The sequence below is a fragment of the Penicillium cosmopolitanum genome, assembly GCF_028827165.1.
Source record: "Penicillium cosmopolitanum strain IBT 29677 chromosome Unknown utg000008l:1.0-4398992.0:1.0-4402845.0, whole genome shotgun sequence".
NCBI classification, from domain to species: Eukaryota; Fungi; Ascomycota; class Eurotiomycetes; order Eurotiales; family Aspergillaceae; genus Penicillium; species Penicillium cosmopolitanum.
The window spans coordinates 4,346,628-4,370,957 of record NW_026622678.1 but is presented as its reverse complement, the minus strand read 5'-3'; the positions used below and the strand labels follow the sequence as shown (position 1 = coordinate 4,370,957).

General features: G+C 46.0%; 8 protein-coding genes across 8 annotated transcripts; 5 read left to right on the top strand and 3 right to left on the bottom strand.

Annotated features, from left to right (window-relative positions):
• Positions 1 to 607: 607 nt before the first annotated feature.
• N7509_008173 (uncharacterized protein) lies at positions 608 to 1,981 on the bottom strand (the record flags this gene model as incomplete). Its single annotated transcript, XM_056632810.1, has 1 exon — positions 608 to 1,981. One exon carries the CDS (start codon positions 1,979 to 1,981, stop codon positions 608 to 610), a length of 1,374 nt encoding a protein of 457 aa, XP_056488361.1.
• A 248-nt stretch (positions 1,982 to 2,229) lies between these two features.
• N7509_008172 (uncharacterized protein) lies at positions 2,230 to 3,123 on the top strand (the record flags this gene model as incomplete). Its single annotated transcript, XM_056632809.1, has 1 exon — positions 2,230 to 3,123. The coding sequence occupies one exon, from the start codon at positions 2,230 to 2,232 to the stop codon at positions 3,121 to 3,123; it is 894 nt and encodes a 297-aa protein (XP_056488360.1).
• A 1,167-nt stretch (positions 3,124 to 4,290) lies between these two features.
• On the top strand, positions 4,291 to 5,151 carry N7509_008171 (uncharacterized protein; the record flags this gene model as incomplete). Its single annotated transcript, XM_056632808.1, has 1 exon — positions 4,291 to 5,151. The coding sequence occupies one exon, from the start codon at positions 4,291 to 4,293 to the stop codon at positions 5,149 to 5,151; it is 861 nt and encodes a 286-aa protein (XP_056488359.1).
• A 3,263-nt stretch (positions 5,152 to 8,414) lies between these two features.
• Positions 8,415 to 8,930, bottom strand: N7509_008170 (glycoside hydrolase family 55 protein; the record flags this gene model as incomplete). Its single annotated transcript, XM_056632807.1, has 2 exons — positions 8,415 to 8,554; positions 8,621 to 8,930. The coding sequence occupies 2 exons, from the start codon at positions 8,928 to 8,930 to the stop codon at positions 8,415 to 8,417; spliced, it is 450 nt and encodes a 149-aa protein (XP_056488358.1).
• A 2,421-nt stretch (positions 8,931 to 11,351) lies between these two features.
• On the top strand, positions 11,352 to 12,469 carry N7509_008169 (uncharacterized protein; the record flags this gene model as incomplete). Its single annotated transcript, XM_056632806.1, has 5 exons — positions 11,352 to 11,359; positions 11,423 to 11,678; positions 11,734 to 12,099; positions 12,163 to 12,289; positions 12,345 to 12,469. The coding sequence occupies 5 exons, from the start codon at positions 11,352 to 11,354 to the stop codon at positions 12,467 to 12,469; spliced, it is 882 nt and encodes a 293-aa protein (XP_056488357.1).
• Positions 12,470 to 12,806: 337 nt separating this feature from the next.
• On the top strand, positions 12,807 to 13,388 carry N7509_008168 (uncharacterized protein; the record flags this gene model as incomplete). The annotated part of the gene is made up of 1 exon (XM_056632805.1): positions 12,807 to 13,388. The coding sequence occupies one exon, from the start codon at positions 12,807 to 12,809 to the stop codon at positions 13,386 to 13,388; it is 582 nt and encodes a 193-aa protein (XP_056488356.1).
• Positions 13,389 to 14,813: 1,425 nt separating this feature from the next.
• Positions 14,814 to 17,851, top strand: N7509_008167 (uncharacterized protein; the record flags this gene model as incomplete). The annotated part of the gene is made up of 4 exons (XM_056632804.1): positions 14,814 to 14,922; positions 15,990 to 16,169; positions 17,133 to 17,383; positions 17,444 to 17,851. The coding sequence occupies 4 exons, from the start codon at positions 14,814 to 14,816 to the stop codon at positions 17,849 to 17,851; spliced, it is 948 nt and encodes a 315-aa protein (XP_056488355.1).
• Positions 17,852 to 22,090: 4,239 nt separating this feature from the next.
• Positions 22,091 to 23,477, bottom strand: N7509_008166 (uncharacterized protein; the record flags this gene model as incomplete). The annotated part of the gene is made up of 3 exons (XM_056632803.1): positions 22,091 to 23,061; positions 23,124 to 23,284; positions 23,467 to 23,477. 3 exons carry the CDS (start codon positions 23,475 to 23,477, stop codon positions 22,091 to 22,093), a joined length of 1,143 nt encoding a protein of 380 aa, XP_056488354.1.
• Between the last annotated feature and the right edge of the window lie 853 nt (positions 23,478 to 24,330).

The following is a 24,330-nucleotide window of genomic DNA, read 5'->3' as shown; positions in this document are numbered from 1 at the left end:
ATGTCTGATTTGGCGGTCTCAGAACAACCCTTTTCTCCGTTCCGTTTTCCAACTTGATTGGAACTCACGTGTCCATTTTTGCCACCCCTCCGGGGCCTTGACACCCGCGTCCATCCATGGATGTCTTGATCATTTTGTCATAGACGACCGACTGGGCAAAGTATCAGACCGGTTTAAGTAGTTACTGAGCTCTTTGAATCCAATCCAATGCGGATAGAGCGAAGAAGGGCCGTTTAACATCGATACAACAGTCCAAATGCTCTTGCCCTCCACAGAAGATGTCGTGAGTAACCTAAAGGTTTTATCATATCTAGGTTGCTTCACAAAACGATTGTTAAGAATATCGATGAAATCTGCTGGACACATGCTGATTTGAGAACCGTCGCTCAAATCGGCAGAGTATGATTTCGAGGGCATCGCAAAACAGCATAGCATGGAGATGCGGACGCTAATTTGCCAATACGACGCCTGCCAGTCGAATAAATGCTCACAAAATTGTCGAAGTCTTTCAAGTTTGCCAATGTCTTGATGAAACAAGCTTCTCAGATCTAGAATCTCTAGAAATTCATCTCCCGTTGGACGTGCCTTGCTGAAGCGATCAATTTCTCTAGCGATGAAATCGGTCGTTTGAGACACACTCCAGTCGAAGAACAATCTCGTACGCAGGTAGAACCATCGTAAGGAATTGCAGATTATTATGGCATAGTAGCGCACCAGGCGACCTAATTCGGCCCTGTTCGAAATATTGACCCCCCCGACGAGATGGCCTGCTGTTGTCGCCTGGGATTACTGGCAAGTTTGGAATTTGGAGCTTCAGTTGCGTGTTTTCCTGCTCAATCACTCGTGAGACGTCTGCTAATCCCACATATAAGAACTCCGCCGTCGACAAATGGTCCCAAGTGTTTGCTAGGTTGAAAGGGCCATGCGCAGTAACGGACTCGCTCAACTTCTCCCGCGCAGTAAAGGCGGCCTGGAAAATCACGTCAATCGATTCCGGATTATTCATTCTGAGCTCAAGAAGTGAGTTATACAGCATGGGGCTTAACTGAAGGAGCGGGCTTGTGAATTGTCCGCGCTCAAAGAATTTTCTTTGCTTCTCAGACAACCGATCCCAGCGTTCTGCTGCCCATCCTCGTATGTGTCTCCACAAGTCATCTAAATCTCTGAAAGGGAGACGAGCCCGGCTCTTTTTGTAGTCGAGGTTGATTTGTATTTGGCGTAGAACCTGTTCACCAGCAATCATTAAACCGTTTGAGATATCAAGGAGGCGCTCGTCGTCTTCGTCTACCTCAGGTTTTCCGGGTCGAGGTTTGTACACAAGCTCATGATGTATTTTGGACCAGGTGTGCATCAAGAGCGAGACGAGTTGTATTTCCACAATCCTGCCCTCAAGTGCTGGCTCGCTCACATCCATTTCCCGAAGTGTGACACGGTAGTGTCGAGCGAAATACCCGGGGAAGCGACTGTTCCTTCCCGATATACTCAAGTTATCTGTCTCGCCATCGAGAGATCGGTACCGACGCGGGCCGGTATGTTGATCGGGCCAGTCTTGCGAGGGTTTTGCTACCTCAAAATGTTCCCAAATGATATTATCCACCATTTCGAAATCATTAGGGTAGTATAGAGCAACACGAAGACCTGCGAGATCGTGCATATCATTCTCAATCTCGTCGGGTCGTTCGTACGGCATCTTTCTTTCTTTCCGGCGCCGTCGAATCGTCCTTTTAACTGATGCTGGATCTTTCGCCCATCCCTGCGCGAAGCCTTTGTGTCCCCGGTTGTACACTTCGTAAACTATCTGTTTTTGCTCCAGCTTCTCGGTGAGAATTTTCGTGGCGGCTTTTGTTAATTTCGTGTAGGCGGTGTACCCTGAGCTCTCGTAAGAGTTGACAAACGATTCAATGACCTTGGCGTCTGAAAATTCATTATCAGGGGTGCCAGTACTACTATCTAATCGACTGATCTGATGTGACGCTAGCATTGTGGTTGAATTCTCTGTCTCTGTGATTTTACGTGAATCCGCACGCTGGCTTGAAGTCGGCATTCTGGTTATCTCTGCGCTTTGACGTGAATCCGCCCGCTGGCCTGAAGTCGGCATCCTGGTTATCTCTGCGGTTGGATGTAGACCTGGCTGCTCGCTTGAAGTTGGCATCGTGGTCAGCCCTGCGGTTTGACGTAGACCTGGCTGCTCGCTTGAAGTCGGCATCCTGGTTATCTCTGCGCTTTGATATGAATCTGCCCGCTGGCCTGAAGTCGGCATCCTGGTTATCTCTGCGCTTTGATATGGATCTGCCCGCTGGCTTGAAGCCGGCATCGTGGTCAGCCCTGCGGTTTGACGTAGACCTGGCTGCTCGCTTGAAGTCGGCATCCTGGTTATCTCTGCGCTTTGATATGGATCTGCCCGCTGGCTTGAAGCCGGCATCATGGTCAGCCCCGCGGTTTGACGTAGACCTGGCTGCTCGCTTGAAGTCGGCATCCTGGGTATCTCTGCGCTTTGACGTGAATCCGCCCGCTGGCCTGAAGTCGGCATCCTGGTTATCTCTGCGCTTTGATATGAATCTGCCCGCTGGCCTGAAGTTGGCATCCTGGTTATCTCTGCGCTTTGACGTGAATCCGCCCGCTGGCCTGAAGTCGGCATCCTGGTTATCTCTGCGCTTTGACGTGAATCTGCCCGCCGGCCTGAAGTCGGCATCCTGGTTATCTCTGCGCTTTGACGTGAATCCGCCCGCTGGCCTGAAGTCGGCATCCTGGTTATCTCTGCGGTTGGATGTAGACCTGGCTGCTCGCTTGAAGTTGGCATCGTGGTCAGCCCTGCGGTTGGACGTAGACCTGGCTGCTCGCTTGAAGTTGGCATTGTGGTCAGCCCTGCGGTTGGACGTAGACCTGGCTGCTCCATTGAAGTTGGCATCGTGGTTAGCCCTGCGGTTGGACGTAGACCTGGCTGCTTGTTTGAAGTTGGCATTGTGGTTAGCCCTGCGGTTGGACGTAGACCTGGCTGCTCGCTTGAAGTTGGCATTGTGGTCAGCCCTGTGGTTGGACGTAGACCTGGCTGCTCGCTTGAAGTTGGCATTGTGGTCGAATCCTCTGTGGTTCGACGTGGATGCGCCCGATTACGATCGTTAGATCGATCGGTGGGTTTGGCCTTCCTAAAGAAACTCATTTCAATGACGGATAATCTAATACAGAAAGTCGATTTCTTTGAGTTTCTGATCTCGTAAAAATAGGGAGCCTTTTCGGACCCAGCGGCTTCAGGGTTTGGAGAAACAGAGGGAGAGCATTCGAGAGCCGCATGTCACCTGATTTTCGCCCCCATTCGTGCCCAACTGCGTGCCCAACTGCGCGCCCCAATGCAGGTGGCTGCAAACTGTCGATCTCTAGCTGACGTGAGATAGACTGATTACCTAGCCAATTTCTCACTTCATTTCTTCAGTTGAGGACCGACTGCCTTGACGGGACGAATACTTGCGACAAAGTATCACCTTCAATACATATAACGTTGCCAATGTTGGTTCAGTTTATGCCTCTTCGCTAAGATAGCTGTATCAAATGGATTCTTTCGAGTCAAAGACAGGCGAACTATACAAGGAATTTGTGCGGTTTCGTCGACAGACAAACCCATGCATTGAAGGACTGTTGCACTTCCTGGAAGCGCCTCGATCAACTTCAAGTTACAACTCCTGTCGACTGTACGTGGCAGGCTGCTCTGTCAGCGAGTTTCAAAGCTCGCCTCTGAATTTTGAGAAGATTGATCTTGTTGATCTTCCAACAGTTCTTACCCCACCAGCATCTGGGCACAAACGACTCATAATCATCGAAGACCTCCATCCGTCAATTGTGGAACTATTAGGAGCCTCACTTGATATCGATCCTACGTTCTTCGCTGAATATATCGTAACTAACTATGGTGATATTGAAAAAGTACCGTCTCCTCCTTCGGTCGCTCTTGCTCCTTCGCAGCTCTTGCAAAACGGCTGGCTCCATTTACACTCCCAAAAAGCAGTCGATCTTGGTTCCGCGGATATGTTTCGTGGCTGCGCTTGGAAACTCGTAACATCCGGGAATGTACCCCGTACTATGCGGAGGCTCGTACCGCTATCTGGGAGACAATTGGGGATCGTTCGTGGTTGTTCTTCATTCTTTGTGAAAAATTTCGATCAGTCATGGATTGGTGAGTCCGGAGCTTACATTTTCTAACTCTTGAAACCTATCCATTGAAGGCAAGTCTGATAGTTTATAGGGCTTGTTCTGGTAGACTCCACAACATCAGATCTTCTTGAGCCGTCAGCTACAATGCTACATAATCCAGGAGCAAAGGTACGCAGGAAACCGCTTCATAATAGCTTTGAAGATTTCCGAAAACCTCTCTCCTTCTCCCAATTCCAATCTTTGAACCCTCTCGCTACGACATCGAGTCCATTAAGGTCAGAACTGGAAGTACTCATGGATTGCTTTATGGATGAAGAGCCGACTCTTCATGCCACTAACGCGAGTGTCTTGAATCTGGCTTACCACGCTTTGAGGATAAATATCGCCGAATGGAAGATTTATTGCCAAGTTATGGCCCGTTATCTATCGTACTACGAGTACTCCCTTCGTAACGTCGAGTCCACTATCCACGGTGAGCGAGGTGATATGGTAGATCTTCAGAAATGGCGACGGCGAGCTCTTCAGACACAGCATAAAATTCGATCGACAAGAAACTTCGTGCGCTACTGGTCCGCCCGAGAACAAACTGGCAAAGAAGACATTTGGTCTCTAATTGTGAATGACTTCGACCTGGTATTCGGCCAGATTGAACAATATGGCCAGTCACTGGAACGTATGATCCCAGTGGTTACGTCCATGGTTCAGCTCTCTGGCTCGCAACGGTCGATAACAGAATCGGTCAATGTGAGGCGATTGACTTACGTTGCTCTTGTTTTTATCCCTCTTTCATGGGTAGCGTCAATATTCAGCATGGCTGATGAGTATGCACCGGGGCACTCAAAGTTCTGGGTCTATTTTGTTGTCTCTATTCCACTCTGTGTGGTTATCGTTTCTGGTTCATATTTGGTGAATATACCTAATTTTGACTGGTTCAAGTTGAACAAGAATCGTCCCCGCACAGTTGGAGAAAAAAAACGGCCGCTGAGCATCTTGTCAGTTAACTAGTTCATTGCTAAACCAGAATGTCTCCATTCCAGAAGCTCCACTCTTCGTTTATAGTAGAGTAATACGGTTAGAATCCGGGATCCGGCTACAGCCCAAAGTGTATCGACTCTTAAGGGGCAAAGTCGCTGGCTCAGTTCGATTTTATGGTCTCCAGATGGAAGCCGACTCGTATTGGCGTCCAATGATCATACAGTTAGGATCTGGGATCTGTCCGTCGGTCACAACGTACCTACCCTCGAGGGATATGATGATTGTATTCATTCGATTGTCTGGTCCCCAAAAGGAAGCCAACTCGTATCAGCGTCAGATGATAACATAGTTAGGATCTGGGATCCTGTCACCGGCCAGAGCATTTCAATCCTTCCTACAGGCTTTATAAGCTCCATTCATTTCGACAAAGGGAATTCCAACTATCTGAACACAAACTCCGGTACATTCGACATAGGTTCAGTGGTTTCTGCGACGCCCATACTAGCGGACTTCATCCCTAAGCAATCTGACTACGGATTAAGTGATGGCCTTTGTTTGATAATCTGTAGTGGACAAAGGCTGTTGTGGTTGCCTCCAGATTATATACCAGCCGTTCCCTCTTTTTTCACTCTATATGCAACAATGTTCGCTATTGCTTGCGCACCAGGTCGTGTCATATTACTCGCACTCTCAAAACAATGTTACATACCTGTTACGCCTTGATCGGGCTTTGTATTACAGTACAGTACCTCAAATAGCTACCTTTCAGATTGCAGAAGCTCTGCGTTCCTGTTTCATTGCGACTTTCTATGTCTATCAAGGGCTACAAATTTCAGAATTGCATGGGGTCAGTGTGAATGATATTCATCCATCTGGATTACCATTTCTTAGAGCGACCTGGTCCTGGCAATTGACTACTCGGATTAGGGACGATAAAATGAAGCTGAGGGTCTGGTCACAACAGGTAAAAACTCGCATGCGAACTTTCAAGAAAAAATCAATCTGATACTCTGACCAGCATGTCCAACCGATAAAAGGCGAAATCAAGGTACTCTGCTCTTCGAAAAAGAATTTGCGCTCACTTTGGATGATTCGGCTATTGCCTCAAAGAACACAATGTGATTAACCGCCATTATTACTGGATATGCAACAATCAATGCTGCCGAAGAGAAAGGCGCGGGGCAAGGGTTGCATAAAAAGTGGCAGTCTACATTTATTAGGAAGGTCGCCTGACCTAAGTCAAAAAGCCTGCCTGACTGAATAATCGTATTTTACTCAAAGCTTTACCCAGTGAGATAATTTTTGATCTCCAAGAAAGCAGCTCAGTTATCGATAATATGCGCCTGCAATTACCACCTACCAACGTTGGCGTGTCAGTCCGTAACAATGCCTGACCCTGATTCTTCGTTGGCGTAGTAATTGCGTTCGGTAGCAAGGCGATGAACATCTTCTGCGTGTCTGCGAATATGCATTTTATGTAGGAGATCCTCACTACACATATGACATCTCCGATCCTGTAAGTACTTTTCTCGGATGTGTCGCAAAGTTGATTTGTATTCGCTGCCAGTGTACGTATATGTTCGATAATGAACAGACAGCAGATTATTGCCATAACATTGAAAGCATCGTCGGTGGCCCACAGAAACAGAGGAAGAAGGGGAAGAAGCACAGACACGCTAAGACTTCCTCCGGTGGAGGTGGTGTAGTAGATCTTGCGGACCCTAGCATTTTACAGGCAAGGATGCAGCAAGTTGGTGGCAATGCTACTGCTGGGCAAGCGAAGTTTTTTGGCCCTCCGGATATAGTTTTCCGCCTTCTCTAGAAGTAATTGTTCCTTTGACATTCCATAAGAGATCAGGGCTATTTTTATTGTTCGCTCTTCTATTGCTGTATGCTCTTTATCAGGTTTATCGCTTAGGGCCAGCTGTTTACGTCGTCTTCAGAGTGGTCTATCTTCAAAGTGACAATAATACTGTGAGATAGCAGTAATAGCAGTATTTCTTTTCTGCTACTCTGCCTCCAATAAATAGGAAGTTGGCTAGGTTAACAACTTTTCTAAAAGATTAATTTGCTCTAGTAGTATACTGCTTGTTTATAATACGTTTTTTGCTTCCTTATTGTCGATAGCCGCTCCAGAGAGCTATTTCTCAATGTCTATATTCGCCTGTTTACAGTCAAACTCTCCAAAAACTTTTTGTCTCAATGCTCTCTCTCTAGCTAGCAAAAGATATTGAGCTTTTTATGTACGAATTTGTCGTATTATATTTGTATTTTCTTACTTAAATTATAGATAGTTATATAGTGTGAAATGGGAATGCTCGCTGGCAGTCTGCGTTGGCAGACGGGTCTATCACGAAGAGATAACACCACCACACTCGCAGAGTGCAGGAAGGAGATAGGCAAAGCGTGACGCTATAAAGGACCGACAGGGCGTATAACAGAACCATTCATAAGCATTATATCGATACCGCAACCTCAGCAGCCTTAGTAGAACATTTTCATAAGGGGGAACATAGTTATTGTTAATGATACTATCGAGCGAACGCTCGTAATTCACCAGCGAGTGAGCCACACCGCCGAGTGAGCCCCCCTAACCAAAAGATCGCGTCTCCGCGAGTCCTTCTATCTTCTATCAACAACCATGTCTCCAAATCGCGTCAAATCACGCCAAGATGCTATCCAACAAGAGGGCCGTATCTTATTAGCCATACGAGGTCTCAAAAACAAGAAAATTGGCTCAATTCGGCAGGCTGCAGGAGCGATTCCAGGTCGACCGGTCTACGCTTATTGTTGTAGTTCAGAGGTATATTTATTGTCTTCTTGTTCAAAGCGAAACATTAGGCTATATATATACAACGAGAAGAACAAGTTGATTTCCAATCAACTTGGTTCTTTGTATAGATATCTCGGTATTAATTCCGATGGTTCGGCTTGGTTCCTGATCTGCACCAGCCTCATATCACAACACTTATACGTCAGCTCCGTGGTACCACAAGTCGCGCTAAAACGCGCCCAAATAGTCATAAACTTAGGGGTGCTCACGATAAAACGATATAGGGGCGACGATACGATATTATCGTCTTTCACGACCACGATAGGCCGCTAGTTGTCATTTCGTAATGGTATTGCAGCTTGCATGAAAGTCTTGTCCATTCCATAATAGGGGCAAACAGCTATTTAACAAAGGTTACTGCTTTGGTAAGCAGGCTAATTACTAATTGCCAAGTAATAGGCAATGTATCCGACTAGTAATAGTAACTTTGTCGCGACAGATAATCATATAGTTACTAGCTTTAAAAGGCCACCTCCGGTGCGCCAATACCCCCGCCAGAGCATGCGCCTTCGTTAGGGATATCGCCCTTTCCGCTGCAAACATCAAATGAGTATACCAAACATCCGACTTTGATACGGCCTCCGCGGCCACCGTTATTGCCTGGTACATCCAATCGTTAGTAGGACTTTCGGTTGTTAACATATTGACAAACTTGTAGAAACTTACAGCCGCCGAATATATCGTCCTTGAAAATGGTACTGCATTTATGCGAGCCGTCTCCAATCGGGTCCTCGAGTTTTAGATCCTTGCAGGTGTAATGCCCATCAGTGTTGACGCCGACATTGAACCAGTATGGAACGGGGCCATCCTTTGTCTGGTACACATAAGAACCTCTGCCTTCGTTGGCCTGGAGCGTGCTCTTTTTGGCAAACGCTTCACATGCCTTGTCGACAGCGGCAGTATATTGATCTGGTCGTACCCCTCCATATATGCTGCCGGGGCGTCGGCTTTCCGGGAAGCATGTCACTTCTCCCATGGTAGGGGCTGCCGTGTTGGCAGGTGATGTTGGCTTCGAAGTGGCAGTGGGGAATTGGGCGTGATCTGGAACACTGAATTTGAAAGTATACTCTGCGCCACACTTGAAAGTCGCTTTGCTTTCAGGCTGGATAGAATGTGAGTCGTAGCCAGAGCCTGGAGTCTCAATTTAGTGGAAACATTCCAAGTGCATGTTTGTATAGACCGATTTCGGAACACTTACAAACCATCTTGTGGATAGTATCCTTGCAGTTCGTGTAGCACTTGTTTCCTGGTTTGTATTCAAAATGGAAAACAAAGTCCTTATAGCTGGAACTACCGATATCCTTGCTTGTCATGTCCTTTTTGGCTTCCTTGGAGTAATCTAGGTGGGCACAGAAATTCTCGCCCATAGTATAGGCTGCTTGTTTGTCGATCGCAACAGCTTTCGTGTTGCTGGATGAAGAGCACTTCGTTTCGGGTTCTGAAATGTAGTCATTAATATGGTCGTAGATCTGCTGTAGCTGATCGAGCGCGTTCAGCCCTTCAGATAGCTTGCTTCTAGTTTCTGAAAAGATGTCCGAGTCCACGACTAAGCACTTGCACCCGCGGAATTCCCCCCTGGATAACGTCAGTGTGGATCAAAACACGGTAACTCATATTGTATTCACGAACCTCTTTACAAATTTCATGATCGTCACTCTTGCAGTCCTCGGACGCGCAATCGATATATTCCTTTTTGGGGTCGGGACAGGTGTCCTTACACTTGCAATCGGCATAGTGACCCTATAACATGTTCAGTCAGGAACATAATAAGACATGTAGATTGAAACTCACGGTACTACACTTTCCATTCTCTCCTTCACAGGAGTCATCAGAACAGCTCGGTGTGTCCTTGCTGTTTTCGGCTGGGCACTCTTCCTTGCATGGGCAGCCAGCCTGGGGTCCTTCAGTACACCAGCCCGAAACAGGTTTACAATCCATGCATTGAGTGTCTGTGAAGTCCTCAGGGCAGCTATCTTGCTTTTTGGGATGGGGGATTCCAGCAGGAGGAGGAACAAAGCCTGGAGGCGGAGGGGGAAAGGGGATGATGGGAGGAACCTTTCCACCGCTATCGCTAGAAGCTGTTAGAACGTATATCTTTGTTGTAGCCAGATGATTGAGCATACCCATCTTTCGGTCCACATTCACAATACAGAGGTGGGTTCAAGAGAGCCTGATTGATCACATCGCTCTTTCCCTGCAGAATCACGAGAGAACAATGCCCCTTCTTGTTGGGATTCTCACCTCCGCAATACTTATTACCGCATTCCCATTTTGGTTCACCAACTTGCTCGGGGCAGTAATAGGCCTCGGAGACTCCCTGGAGTCGATATTTCTTCCAGTCAGCCCCTTCATCGGCCCACACTGCGCTTGTCAAGAACACAAATGCAATAAAGTACGAAGAGAGCCGAGGCATGCTGGGCCGCAGATGAGTAAGGAGGAAATTGTGTGAGGAATATCTCACTTCAATTGTCCTTGAACTACATCTTATACAATTTTGACATGCCCTTCAACTCGCCAAGCAAGATCTTTCCCCCGTCGGTTGTGCTATTTTTGATTATTCGGTTCCGCAAGGCAGACTTATTCATGACGCCATCAACCTTTTTCCTCAAACCGCGCATCTTGGCATCCTCTATCAGCATAAAGGAATCATACATTTGCAAACCCCCATTGTCAGCTGAGCCAATTCTTGCATGTTTCATGTGTTCGACGGCAATGCCTCCGAGCTGGCGGGTTAGAAGATAGTTCCGTCCCGGAGACTTGGCAGGGCCCCCAAACCTACATGGGGGCGATGCCAACATGATTTAGCGTCCCCCATTGGATAATTTCAAAATGACACGGGTAATAGTCAGAGTTTAATCGAGCCTACTCCTCTTTGAGTGGTTTTGGCCCTATTTAGGCCCCCAGATATCCGCGGTTGCAAAAAGTATATGGATACCCAAAGGATCTAGCTCATGGTTTCTAACAAATGAAGAGTCACTATAAGGGATCAGGCTCAGCTCCACCAAGTTAATGGGGCTAAATCTCACAGACGTTCCATGCATATTCTGCAATATATACTTCTCTAAAGGCATAGTCATGGACCCTGCATTCTAGCGTCGTAGAGGTTGTATAACAAAAATAGCTCCAGCCAAGGTGCCCGAGATGGAAACAGGCGAGGCAAGGCAGACTTCAGCTCGGAATATTGGAAGAGCGGACAGAAGTAGATTAGACCTTAGTGCTCCATGGATCATTTAAAAGCGAGACAGATAGGCCCAGGAGAGACTTTTCTTGTGGTATCCAATATTCTCAAGATTCGCTTTCTCGTACGATTCGGTATGCGGGTCAAGTTTGCCTTTCTCGCTGTAATTTTTTGCAACAACCTCGGCCAAGGTTTGACCTGGTCAGTGGACAGTAAATCATGCGGTCGTAAGTTGATTCTTGGAGTTTTAAAATATAGAATTCGCTGAAACTTTGATCAGCTATTACTAGCAACATCGAAAAGGCTATGGAGAACTTGATGAAGTGGCCAGCAGCAGTGGAGAAGTCCCTAGTCAAGGACAAGAGGATCAATGATATGGCCGCCAGTTTATTCAACGCGGTTGATTATGCCAAAGTCAAAGGTGACTTGACCCAGTTTAAACATATTTGCCCAACTGACACCGCCCTTGCTTTTTCAGAGACGATAAATAAGGTTGGGGCTCAAAGCCAAAAGACTACACCAGGCTCGGGCGATCGCGAGGACCCCGTAAGTACTTTCCTAAACACCAGCACATACAGGCTACTAATTAATTGCACCTCAGATCATCTACTGTGACTTGGACCGCTATTTAGTTATATACGACAAGAAAAATCCGAAAAAGTTACAAGCGCTCGACACGATACATAATTATCCTGTCTCGCATGAAATTTACGAGGGATGCGAGAAACGCACCCAAGACATAACAGCTTATACTACACCCCGGACCAACGCGAATGGCAAGGGGCAAACTGTCATCCAGCTCTGTCCTTGGTATCTGAAAGAGGTGGGCCAGACGCCTTTCCTCAACAGGAATGGTGAGCCACAGAACAACAAGCTACACAACGCTGCCGACATTTTGTACCAGAGCAGGGGCACCCCCGTCCACATTGACGATTTTGCACGTCTTGAGCTTACGCTTTTCCACGAGGTGTGTCGAGAATAGACTTCTACGTCGGTCTTGGCTATATGATTTCCTAACCTGCTTGCACAGTTTGTTCACACGCCCAAAGTCAAGTATCCTGCTATTGGCGACAGCGGGACGTATTGGGGCTCATGCACCAGGCTCACGGAAGCCCAAGCTCTCGACAATGCGGAATCCTATGCAATGCTTAGTCTGGGTACGTGGGGTACAAAAGAAATATCTTGTTCAAAGGATATGCTGACAAATTCTAGCGACGTATCTGATGAGCACACTGGACGCAACCATCAAGCCCGACGGTACAATTGAGTGGGAACAGGACGAGTTGTCTGCGGGACAGAAGCGATCTGAAGTGGTGGGCCAGCAATTCACGGCTTAGACAATTTGTGTTCCCAGAGTACCTACAGCTAGTCATGGTGTGTGATCGGTAATTGAATTTAGTCCACTTATAACAGGTTTCAAGTGGATGATCCACTTATACATTCAACGCTTGATTCGAGGCGTAATTCTTTAAGCATTTCGAGTTCCGCATAAATGATATGTTCTATTCGGGATTGTTGTGGAGAGCCCCCTTGCGTCGGGCCCACGATATTCCGTGTTGGACATCGCACACAGTTATCGCTCGTTTATCCCCTCCTTCGAAAGGAACATCCCCGTTTCGAGGGAGAGCCGGGCTCTCTCCGCAACGGTTTTCTTCTTCAAGAGTTCCTCTTGCAATGGTGCGACATAGTTCCGAGGCCCCCAGTACTACTCCTGGGGGACAGACCACCCTGGGCTCCTCGTTCTATCTACCGGAGTATATATGGAATTCCCTCTCTGATACCCAACGCGACTCATTCATGTCCACTGTTTTCGCTTCCCCTGTTGCGGGCGACGGGCAGCGCAAGCGCCCACGTATAGATCTCACCACGGAAGAGGATGTCGACGACGGTAGGGTTCTGTCTCTTGTTTTGCCAGTCCTCCCCCGCTTCCCCGGTCTCCACCGCGCTGCTATTATAGCCGTTTGCGAACACACCTTCCGCCCAAAGAAGGACCTCATAAAACTTCGCAGCCCCGAGTTCAAAGCCTTGACACTGGATGGCGAGTCCTTCTATTTAAAGTCCACATCATCTGGCCTGCAATTTCGCAAGGTGGTTTCAATCAAGGACTGGGGTAATGACGTATCCCCCTGGGCCCATTACTTCAGCAATTACGTCGCTATCTGGTGTGATTTCTTCGCTGTCAAGCACCCGTTATGCATCAGTGGAATGGTCCTCTTCTACCGCCGCATTTTTGACCTTGCCGGGGCATATAAATAGCAGGATTGTATCCTGCAAATGGCCTTAGATCACCACCAGATGGTCGTCGATAAAGGCGACCTCACCGTTTCTTAGGGTAACCGGGATATTGGGAAAGCTCTCGAAAGCTCCTACCTACACCCGGAAAACGTGCTCCCAGCAAAGACAGCGCCGACTACCCCAACCACACAGTCAACGCGCTCTATCCCATGGGGGTGGAGGGAATGCGGCACATCCGATTTCTTAGGGTTTGCTCCAGTATAGCCCCACACCCCTCCCCCCACCACGATGGCACCTTCGGTTTTACTTTGCGCCACATCCATTCCTGAATGGGTGAGTCGATCGACCCTAGAAATCCACCAGTCATCAGTTCATCGTAAATTTTTGATGGGTTACGCCCGGGTCAGATCTCCATCCAGTAGGGTTTTCGGGGTGCCACTGCTCAGATATGATTTATCACATTACTTCCACCACAATAATTCCAGGGTCAAGATCACTACAATTGATCCCATAGCATAGTATTGATTCACCAGTTAACCAGTGTCAGTGCTACTCATAAGCCATTCCAGCGTCCCAAATCTATATATCCTTTACCCAATGGAGACTTTTTGCAAAAAAAAAGCTTCTCCCTAGATATTCAGATATCTGGTCAAAGACTTCCAAGTATCGTTCATTTAAGCTTTTAAACATTCAGTGTTTGATTCTAATTTACCTACAATACTGCAGAGCCATGATGGTGGACAAATTGCCCTCCAGCAGATTTCCAATTCTCTCGGTTTCATTGTGGACATCGTTCTCGCCAGCATGATTCACCGGGCTTTTCCCCCATGGTTTATGCTCATAACATTCGTTTGTAGACATCCAGTGTCTTTCCTCGTCTGTTTGCTCCAGGCATTTGTTACAAGGAAGTCTTGAATATCCGTTTCAGCAGGACGGATTTGGAAACGTAGTTTCCAAAGATACAACCGACAGTATCTGTCAATAACCTGTCCGCTACTATTGGCAACTACGCATTCAGCCAGGAGAAATGCCATCTTCTGGTTGGTTTTCTATATATTCCGCATGAGAATGCTCTATAATGTTCTTGAAGGGGGGACCTGAAAAAGTGGAATCTGGATCTAGGAGATTTGGCAACCCGAGCCAAGGTTCTTGTCAGTACCCTGGGCTATGCCTGGTCTGATATCTACATAAGCACGTCACTGAGTACGGAAATCCATGCCGATGGCTGTTGTTACCGTGGTATAGGGAACACATTGATTATTCTCGACGAGGGGCTCTTGAAGAAAAGCACGAACAGAATTCCTTTTGTGCTAGCCCACGAGATAGGCCACTGGAGAAGCAAACACTCTCTAAAAGGATTTGCCGCAGACCGGGTAAGCTCTGACATTCACGAACATTCTCGATCTCCGTTGATGCTCTTTGCAGCTTATTGAACTGCTCCTCGTGATGGTTGCTCGGAGAGTTGAGATGAAATATCCAGCAACATTTGGCCCCCGTTTCCTTGCTGTATGGTACATGAAACAGTCCATCTCGCGAAGCTTCGAGCTTGAGGCCGGTCAGTCATTGCCCTGTATTTACGAACAAATTGGCTGAAGGCTTTACAGACATCTTTGCTGCAAGGTTTGGGAGTGAGATTCTCACTTTGCAGGCCGCGATGTCCGTATTAGGAGATGCTGCTCTCCCCTATGAGACATACCATCATTACTGGTTGTTTTATCATTTGCATCCCACATCGGAAAAAGTATTGAATCGTTTGAATTATCAATCGACAGAGGAAGGAAAGAAGTTCATGTAATAGCATGTCGCAGAGAAAAGGCGCATTCCATTGCTGTCTATGTATTCTATTGAACAGTGCCGTATTCCTGGTATTTGATTGCTGAAAAAGCACGCTTGACTCCTTTCTTTGATGCTTCACCATATAATATCGAGAAAATATCTCAGGTGTAGCTCAAGAGGTTCATTAGCCCAACTTCACACAGCAATAGAGCATGCAAAGAAATCCCTTTTTTGATGACCGCAAGCTATGGGATTCAAAGAACGGCCGTAAGAACGCTAAGACCTTGCAATATCATGGTCATTTCGCCAGTGCCGTGCGATTGATCTTGGCACTTGCAAAGATTGAGACTGAAGCGCAAATGCGATATATTTCTTGCTGTAACCTTGGCCGGTGCTCGCAGTAAAGTCCTAAATCTCACTTTTGTAAATGGCTGACTATGATAGGTATAATAAATTATGAGGTATGTTACCGGTAGCAGTGCCTTCACCACTATAAGCAGCACAGGTTGTCAGCCTAGAGGTCAAGTCTGGTTTCTAGATCGGTACTAGCGCTGAGGTGCTGCTGTGACCTATTGAGAACTAAGTCGCGTAGTGGGAGATTCTACTCGACTCGATATCAGGTGACCACATTCCGGGCTCTCTGGTCGCCATGGCCATAGAATGTCATGACGAATTGTTCGATAGCCTCAATAATAACGAATGATACACATCTTTCGCGTCACAAATGGTTCTCTGGTATCGTATGGTGGCTGACCCCTAGTGACCATTGGACTTGTGGAAGTTTGTAGACTAATTGCCGCTCTCGTTCACGGCCAGTCTACACAAATATTCCGACTGACTAGAAAGACTCATTGAGCTACGGTCTTCATCTCGCCACCGAGGTCCTTCGAGATCAATGGATCAACAGCGAGCAGGACGTCGTAGCGGAAGATTTAGGGAGGTTGGAGCAGAAAAAGACGCCGAACTCGAGGGCTCGGAGCGGAAGCGCCCGCATGGGATTCCTTATGTTCACTGCGGTTGCTGATGGTAAGAGTAGTAGAAAAGGCTTCGAAATTCCATAGCAGGAGCATTGGTGGCGGCAATTGGCTGACGCGAGAGGAAGAGTGTATGACTTGGAGTGACATTATTGGTCAGTTCGAGAGCAAGAAGATAGAAAAAGGAGGACGCACTGTTTTATTGGAATAGGTGACCTCAATATTTTCATTTTCGATTTTACTCGGCAACTCTATTAGGCATAGCGACTGGACTCTTACTATAGCCCCGATAGTTGGCCAATTCCGGAACAAGGCAGCATTCACAGTTTGCGCCATAGAGACAAAATAAAATATGGAAACTTTACTTTGATGCAGGCAGCATAACTCCGAGCAGTAGCTAAGTTTTACAAATATATAAACAATGCAAGCTCCTCGGAACCCCCAACATTAAACAAAATAACGCGGAATCAGAGTGTAACTAAGAGAACAAAAATTATCCAGGGTCTTCTCAAATAGCTCGTTACGACAGGTTAAGTAACTCACGCAGGATCGCAATCATAACCCACAATTTGCTATATTAGGCCCAGACAAACGACACTAACTGAATCGAGCTAGTGTATACAATCAACTATAGAGATTCATGGTCATCAATAAGCAGCCAGCTCTAGACACAAACATAATTTTGCAGATTACACACTCTGTAAAGGCGCCTGACAACTCCTAACCCCGGTCTTTCGTATCAGCCGAGAATATTCGGCGTATTATTACGTTAAATACGCTGTTAGAGGACGTTGACGCAGAAGGACTTTCCCGAAAGTGTAAGGCGCATTAGATGAATTACCCGCAGGATAAGATTCCACAAATCTGGGATTAGAATACTTAAGCTGCGTTAATCGCTCGTTTACTTCCATCACTATGCTACCCTGTACATTGTACACCTTCAATCGAAAATATTTCTTCCGAGCGTTCACGCAGAGACCGATAAGGAGGGTCTCCTCCCTCTAATTCATTAAAGAGAACCCCCTCGGCCTCCTGATCACAGGCCAAAACTCAGCCCAGATAGACTTTTTGCAATGCATCCATATTCCCTGTGTTCTCGATCTGCCTAAAGAATATAGGGGCACAGAGCCCCGCATCCGCGCCCATATCGCCAAGCAAAACCCCCAGGTAAAGGCTATGATTAAAGCCGTCGACGAAAAGCCACCAAATATCCTGGAGCTCGGCAACGATATCTTAGTACTTTTCAACGGAAAGCACGATCATTATGTCACTCCGAAGTATTATATAGAGACCAAACCTAGCACTAAAAAGGTTGTTCCCACTTAGAACTATTCTGCCGTTCAGGTATACGGCAAACTGTCACTATATTATAATTCGAAGACCCTCAAGGCTGGGGCCTTCCTCGCCCAACAGATTCACGACTTATCTCAACACACCGAAACAACAATCATAGGCTATACCGGTGGTAATAAGCCGCAGCCATGGACGGTTTCTGAAGCTCCAGAATCCTACACCGACTTTCTCAAGCGCAACATTATAGGAATTGAGGTCAAAATCACCAAAATCGAGGGCAAGTTCAAGATAAGCCAGGAAATGCAACCAGATAATCGCAAGGGTGTCGCTGAAGGTTTCGCGAAGATAGGTACCGAGACTGGAGCAGCGATTTCAGAACTCGTCAGGGAAAGAGCGGAATTGAGCGACTTAAAGAAAAATGTTACGAAAGCCAGCCAATAGATATACTAATCTATGAAATTACAAACACATACACTCACCTAAGTAGATCCATTAGCGCCTGGCGCGTCTAGTAACTATAAGCTATAATGGACTTTTATCTAAGAAATTCAATAAGCATAAGGGCCGAGATAAAAAGCGTGCCTTGATTGTTTTCAGTGTCGCAGGGCCGACGCTGGCATCATATCACGCCATATTAGCATTATCACAAAGATACTAAGAGGTGCACAAGCAGTGACAAACCAACATTCTATACCCTAGTCCGAGCCCACCCAGGGGCTCAATACAGTTACAGATCACTACACAGAAACTCGTTGCGTCACGTCACGTATCTACATCTATACCAAGCTATAAGAGCTATCACATTCAGGGGCTTCGTACTTACAAATGTTGTAACGATTTTAGAAATATCTATCCTCGGCGAGGTACTGATCTCTAGTAGAATTCTCTTCTGTACCGTATCGTAGTTTACTTTCTAAACCCTACAGACCTTAGGTTATTTTCTCACCCAGCCTCCTACTAACAACATTATAGATACTCTTATAGAGCTCTTCCACTACAATTCCACTAACCAGGTCTAGGGGTCGAATAGCGGGAAAGGAATCACCCTCCAGTTAAGAGACTTTCTACTTTAAAGAAATTTATATTATAGAGTAAGACAATGGCTATATTATAATGTCCTTTATTATCTAATTAAGTATATAATAATATAGATATTGACGCTCAAACATAATAAACTTAATGCTGCAGCGTAGACCTGGTACTTACCCGCGGGTAACCCTCTAGACCCTCCACCCTACCCGCACCGCAGGTGGGTAAACACCTAATTTATCGACCCTGAGGGTCGCATATAACTGTTTGTCTGTATACCCAGCACAGTGCGGCGAGTTCCCCAGGAAACGTGTTGTTAATCCCGAGCGCACATCCTAAGTCCACTTACGTAGGTGATACATCTTACCCTTCTAACCCCCAAGCCCAGCACACTAATTAAAACTAAACTCATCTACTGGGCAATTAATTACCCAGTAGGTCTCCCGGCCGTATATGAACAAATCGCAACCGGACCTATGATTACCACAACTAAGAGACGCGCTAGGCAACTCAGTATTTAGTAGGCTAAGGGGTATTTCCGGCACAAAAAAATTTGATACAAGACATCAATGCTGCTCTAATTAAGTCTGGAAAATAAGGTACTCAAGCTCTACAAAGAAGTCGCTAATGATTCTTTAGACTTCCGTATGCTTATGATAACCTGAATTTCTCCCGACACCAGTACTCTGGATATTGAAAATTATAATTATCATGCTAACATTTAACCACATACTTCCACATATCAGCTTTCAGCCCTATTTCTAGGTACTTACTTTTGTAGACATCCCAGAACTTTGTTTGTCGTATACAATAGCTTAGGCAGTCACAGCAAAGGCCAATGTTTGTATCAAGTCGATCTGAATCATCACAAGGTGCTATCCGCCAGAGGAGAGAAAATATGTTAACGCAGGTTGATGGCGGGAGAAACCTATACTTGGCTACTGATAGTATACGGATTCGGACAAGTGATAAAACCTGTAGTAGGTGCTTACAGGTCAGCGCAAGACACATTCGATCTAAGGATTCACATCTTATAAAGATATCAACGATTAATTCGGTAGGTAAGCTTAATAGATCGCAGGTAATTTATGCCTCCTTTATGAGGATCTAAGACGAATTAGATACCTGGATACATATCTAGATAATTCTAGAAGTGCCTACGCTGGGTGGTCATTTATTACGGCTTCGACAAGAATAACATAATTTCGGTAATGCAGACATTAGGCCGCTTTGGAAGCCAAATTTCTGGCCCTCAAGGAGTATTGAGCTTGATGGTCAAAGATAAGAGTTTAGACTTACTGACAATGTCAAATTTGATGATTTTACAGCCCAAGGGGCCGATCATGCGAGCCTAACTTGTTCTCTAATTTGTTGCTAGGGCAACCGAAAGGAAGAAGAAATGCACCGGGTTTCTTTTCCCCTAGGGTATAGGCCTGCCTGCCGCTGCGGTGAGGATCGACGCATTTCCAATGTGAGGCCGCCGGTATCGTAGAGCAGGCTGGCCAGATAAAATTGCTGCTTTAGACGTGAGGATCTAGGAGGATGCTGCTGCCCGATCTAATCGGTATACTATTAGAGGCAGCATCGCCGCCATAGGATAGTCTGTAGCACTAATAGGTTTGTACCGGGCTCCTCGTCCGAACAGTACATCGATGCATAGAATCCCACACCACCAACCCGTAAGGGCCCAGTAGGATACGTCTCTTTTCCGGAGTCGATATAGAATTAATCGGAGAGATAAGACACGTCGATCGTGTTACCCCAATGCTAGGCAAACCCCTGCATCATTCCGTCCCACGTATTGGCTTTGGTCAATATCTTTAAGTTTTTGCTTTGGTCGATAATAGTCACGCCCGAGAATAGCTGAAGTCCAGTACTCTCGATAGTCTCTCAAATACTTGCCCACACAAGCGCAAGCACATTTAGCGGGAGAAAATAGAATAGAAACTGATGCCGAGCGACTAGATCCACTCGCTGCGAGCGCATCTTAACCCCCCGGGCCATAGCATTCACCCGGCCGTGGTCAAAGCTAGCAGGATAATCCTGGACAAGCGAGCCGTCGTTATAACGACAAATTACAGGAAGGAGTATATAGTCTATCCAAATCCGAAAGTCATCATCACAGAGGCGGCTAGGCCGCTAGATTACTGCTCCTCTCGGTATAGCTACGGGAATAGAAAGTAAAGAGAGATATCCTTAAATCCGACTAGCCGCCCAAATATATAATGTAGGATCTTATGCACCGGCCGTCGAACATAATGATCACCACAATTACTTCCAATATATTGTATAGGAAGAGGATCAAGGTGCAGACCCAAACAAAGATCAGAGAGGGGCATCTGAGTCAAGTTCCACCGCACTCCGAGTTTAGCCACAGCTAGGCTGCTATCTGGGTATTATAGTGTTGTAGTCACCTGCCACAATTTTCCTGTTGGATATATACTGGTAGAATATTAATCTGAGAAGTTCAAAGATAAAGATATCAATGATCTAGAGAAGATCAAGGGAATAGGGGTTAGCTCCTCATCATTTATGATAGGTCATCTAGGGAGAAGCCCCTAAAATTATAGCTAAGCTCTTAACGCGACATATGCAAACTATAAATAAAGGGTATTTTTCTCTATGGAGCTGAATATCTAGTAAAGACTGTAGATATTCAAGAATCTTATTTAGCTTTACTGGTCATGAACTGAGCTATCCTAGATTTGAATATTTTTGACAATATATATCTGTAGCTCTCTTACTCGGAAGATATTCTAAGCTATGGCAGTATTTGCTCCTAGTAAGACTGAACTCCAGAGTTATCGTTTAATTGGTTCTCTGGTAATTACTCTTGAGATTATCTGGAATAACTCTACAATCATCGTGAACCTTGCTCTATGATACCTGACAAACTTGTTGCTGCTAGAGATAGAGAATTTGGGATGGGGCGACTTGTTGACACGCACCACAGGCGCTGGGAACACGCGAAATGGACGAATCAGATGGCGAAGAAATGGAATGGGAAGCATCCCCTTTTCCGCTGGGGTATAGGGGTTGACAACGCACGGACAATTTGCATGTAATGGCGGGACAGGTCCCTGCTGTCCACCGCAGGGCTTACTATGGGGCGCACGGACGAAAAGCGTGGAATGGGTCCCATTCCCGTGCGGCATAGTACAGTAGGGTATTTCTCGAACCCTAATCTGAAGTAGGCTAATGCACCTTTGACCTTTAGCGCCGTTTCGAAAGCTGTATTGTACTGAAAGAGACAGCCACGTGATAAATTATATCATAAATTACTGGAAATACTGTGACCATGAATACACACAACAGCTGCCCTCATTTTCTTGGCAGCAATGGTCGCCAGGAGGATAAGGATTAACAAGCACTCCACAGGTCAAGTTACTTGTCTACGTCATCGCTGTGCCTGGATATACTACCTGCTGAGCGCAAAGGCGTCCTTTTTATGACTTGATCTACCAAATACTAATGAACGATCCCGATCGATATTATAGCCTTCTATGAAGGGTGTCTGAATCGGGTTGAAGCAAGGAAAAACGGTGCCTAATGGCGCTTCCGGCGAGCAGGCTTAAGCGTTATAAATAAATAATTGGTACTTTCCCCTTTTACGGTACATGTAGATATGCAATTAATACAGAGCGATTCTCATCAAACAAGCTCCTCCAGAAACATGGGCTTGGGCTCTGTCTTGAGTCGATTCTGTTGGCCTGTTTCACCAAAATATTGCCATAAATATATTATGACTAGAGTTGTAGGTATAGCGGAAGCCCAATAGATCCAGAACTCTTTCGCAACCGACCACCCGGAATCAAGGCTGAAATTAAAGAAAGACATGCTGAAGAGTGCGCAGATGAACGTCGGAGGCAGAAATATGAGGGTCACGTAAGCAATTTTCTTCATAGCAGCGCTATCTAGTCTCGCAAGATCAGCATTTTCCTGGGCAAGATCTGCCGTTACTTGAGCAAGATCTGCCGTTTCCTGAGCAGCTCTGTTGTATCCTCTTTGCATTTCATTTTGTAGTCTCTTTTCGTTCGATGTTGAGCGGCATCGCAAGCTAACGAGACAGCTTTGGAGGAATGACAACTGGGAGTGAATATCCTCCGATAATTGTAGGATGTGATCATTTCCAGACATATTTATATGCTCCAACTTGAGATAATCATGATGATGTGCCAGTATACGCTCCATGGTCTGGATGCTAATGTCAAGTGACTCCGTGACGTGGGTCGCATGTCTAGCCACTTCATGAATAAAGGTTGCCCATTGTCTTTTAGTATTTGATCGAAGTTCTTGGTGCTGACTTTCAGGCGAACGCTCCCACGGGTGTGTGAATCGTACAGGATCCTTCTCGGAAGGCCTAACCTGATCTCTTATAGACTTGACGGCAGATTCGGCCAGAGAAGCTAGCTCTTCGACTAGGTTGGTATAAATCCAGAATGGATCGCTCATAGAGTCTGTCGCTGGGCTTAGAAACCACTCAGAAACATGATCACTTGGGTCGAAGATAAGAATTCCAGTTTGTTCTGTCGAGTATTTCCATTTTGTGAAAACATTTATCTTCGGCCACATATAAGACATGTCCTGAGTGACATGCTTGACTTCAAAAGACACCCAGGTATCTATCAATGTTAGTCAATAGGGGCAGGTCAATAAATCCCGAGAGCTTGTCGATATATCATACTAAATTCAGTCGGTTTTCCTGCATGCCGAATAACCTGGTGCCCAAAATATCCGCCCGAGTTACTGACAAATTTTGACCACCAGGACCTAGGAAAATAGAATATAGAGGTAAATTTCTTGCGACAAGATAGACAATTCCTTATTGTATCTGCCTGCGCAAATCTGCTAGTATTAGCGGAGAAAAGTAATCTTTTGGGGCTCAGATACGTACAGAATATATACCTGAGTGTCTTCAGATATTAATCCTCGGGGATTATCAGATTCCTTGTGGGTGAACGTATGCTCTCGCCAGCCGCTTGCTGATTTTATTAGTAACAAACCAACTTGGTTCACAGTCAACTAACTTTGGTTCCATTGTCGTATGACCAAGCTCGGACAGGTTTGACAGCCATTTTCAGCCATTTTGATGACCGGTGAATATGCAGAAAGATGAAAATCCTAATAAAACAAATACTCAAATGTCAATGATTATGTTAGTGGGTGACAGAAATATTTATGTGGGCGATTAGAAGATAAAGCGTTACTAACATTAGTTTGTTTTCACGTAACGCCAAGGTCATGAATTGCTTCGCCTCAAAAAAGCAAATGTAGCGTACTGCGCCTCAATGTTTTGGCCTATTGTATCCCTGGGAATATGCAAGCGATATGACCTGGGCGGCCACTATCATCAGCCCGACGGGCACGGGAGACAAACTGGAGCTTTCGCTAGACGGACTCTGATAAATAATTTAGGATCAAAGAAAGCGACAAGTAGTCACCAATACGATAGGCGGCATGGTATGAACTAACAGTGTCAGATTGGGTCCGCTGACGGCGGCGGAGGTCAGTGCGATGATTCAAATACATTGTTGGAAGGCCATACAAGGCTAATACGGAAGCTCCTACAGTGGGAGGCCAAAATAGCTCGTTTTTCAAACTTTCTCACCGCCACTGAGCTAACCAAATATATACTAGCGCTTTGTTAGCAACCCATAATATATTTGCTCTAAACCAGGATAGGGAGAAAATAGGACTTACAACCGTATTTGAATACTGCCAAGAAAGGGGTTCGGGGATTGATTAACTGTATTAGGTATAGCGCAGTTTCAAAAAAGGGGTTGGGAAAGAATCTCTGTGTGTAGGTGGTGAATCTGATTTCGATCCATGCTGTAACCCGAAGCATACTGACATAAAAAGAAAACGGCACAAGCGTCTTGCACATTCTTACC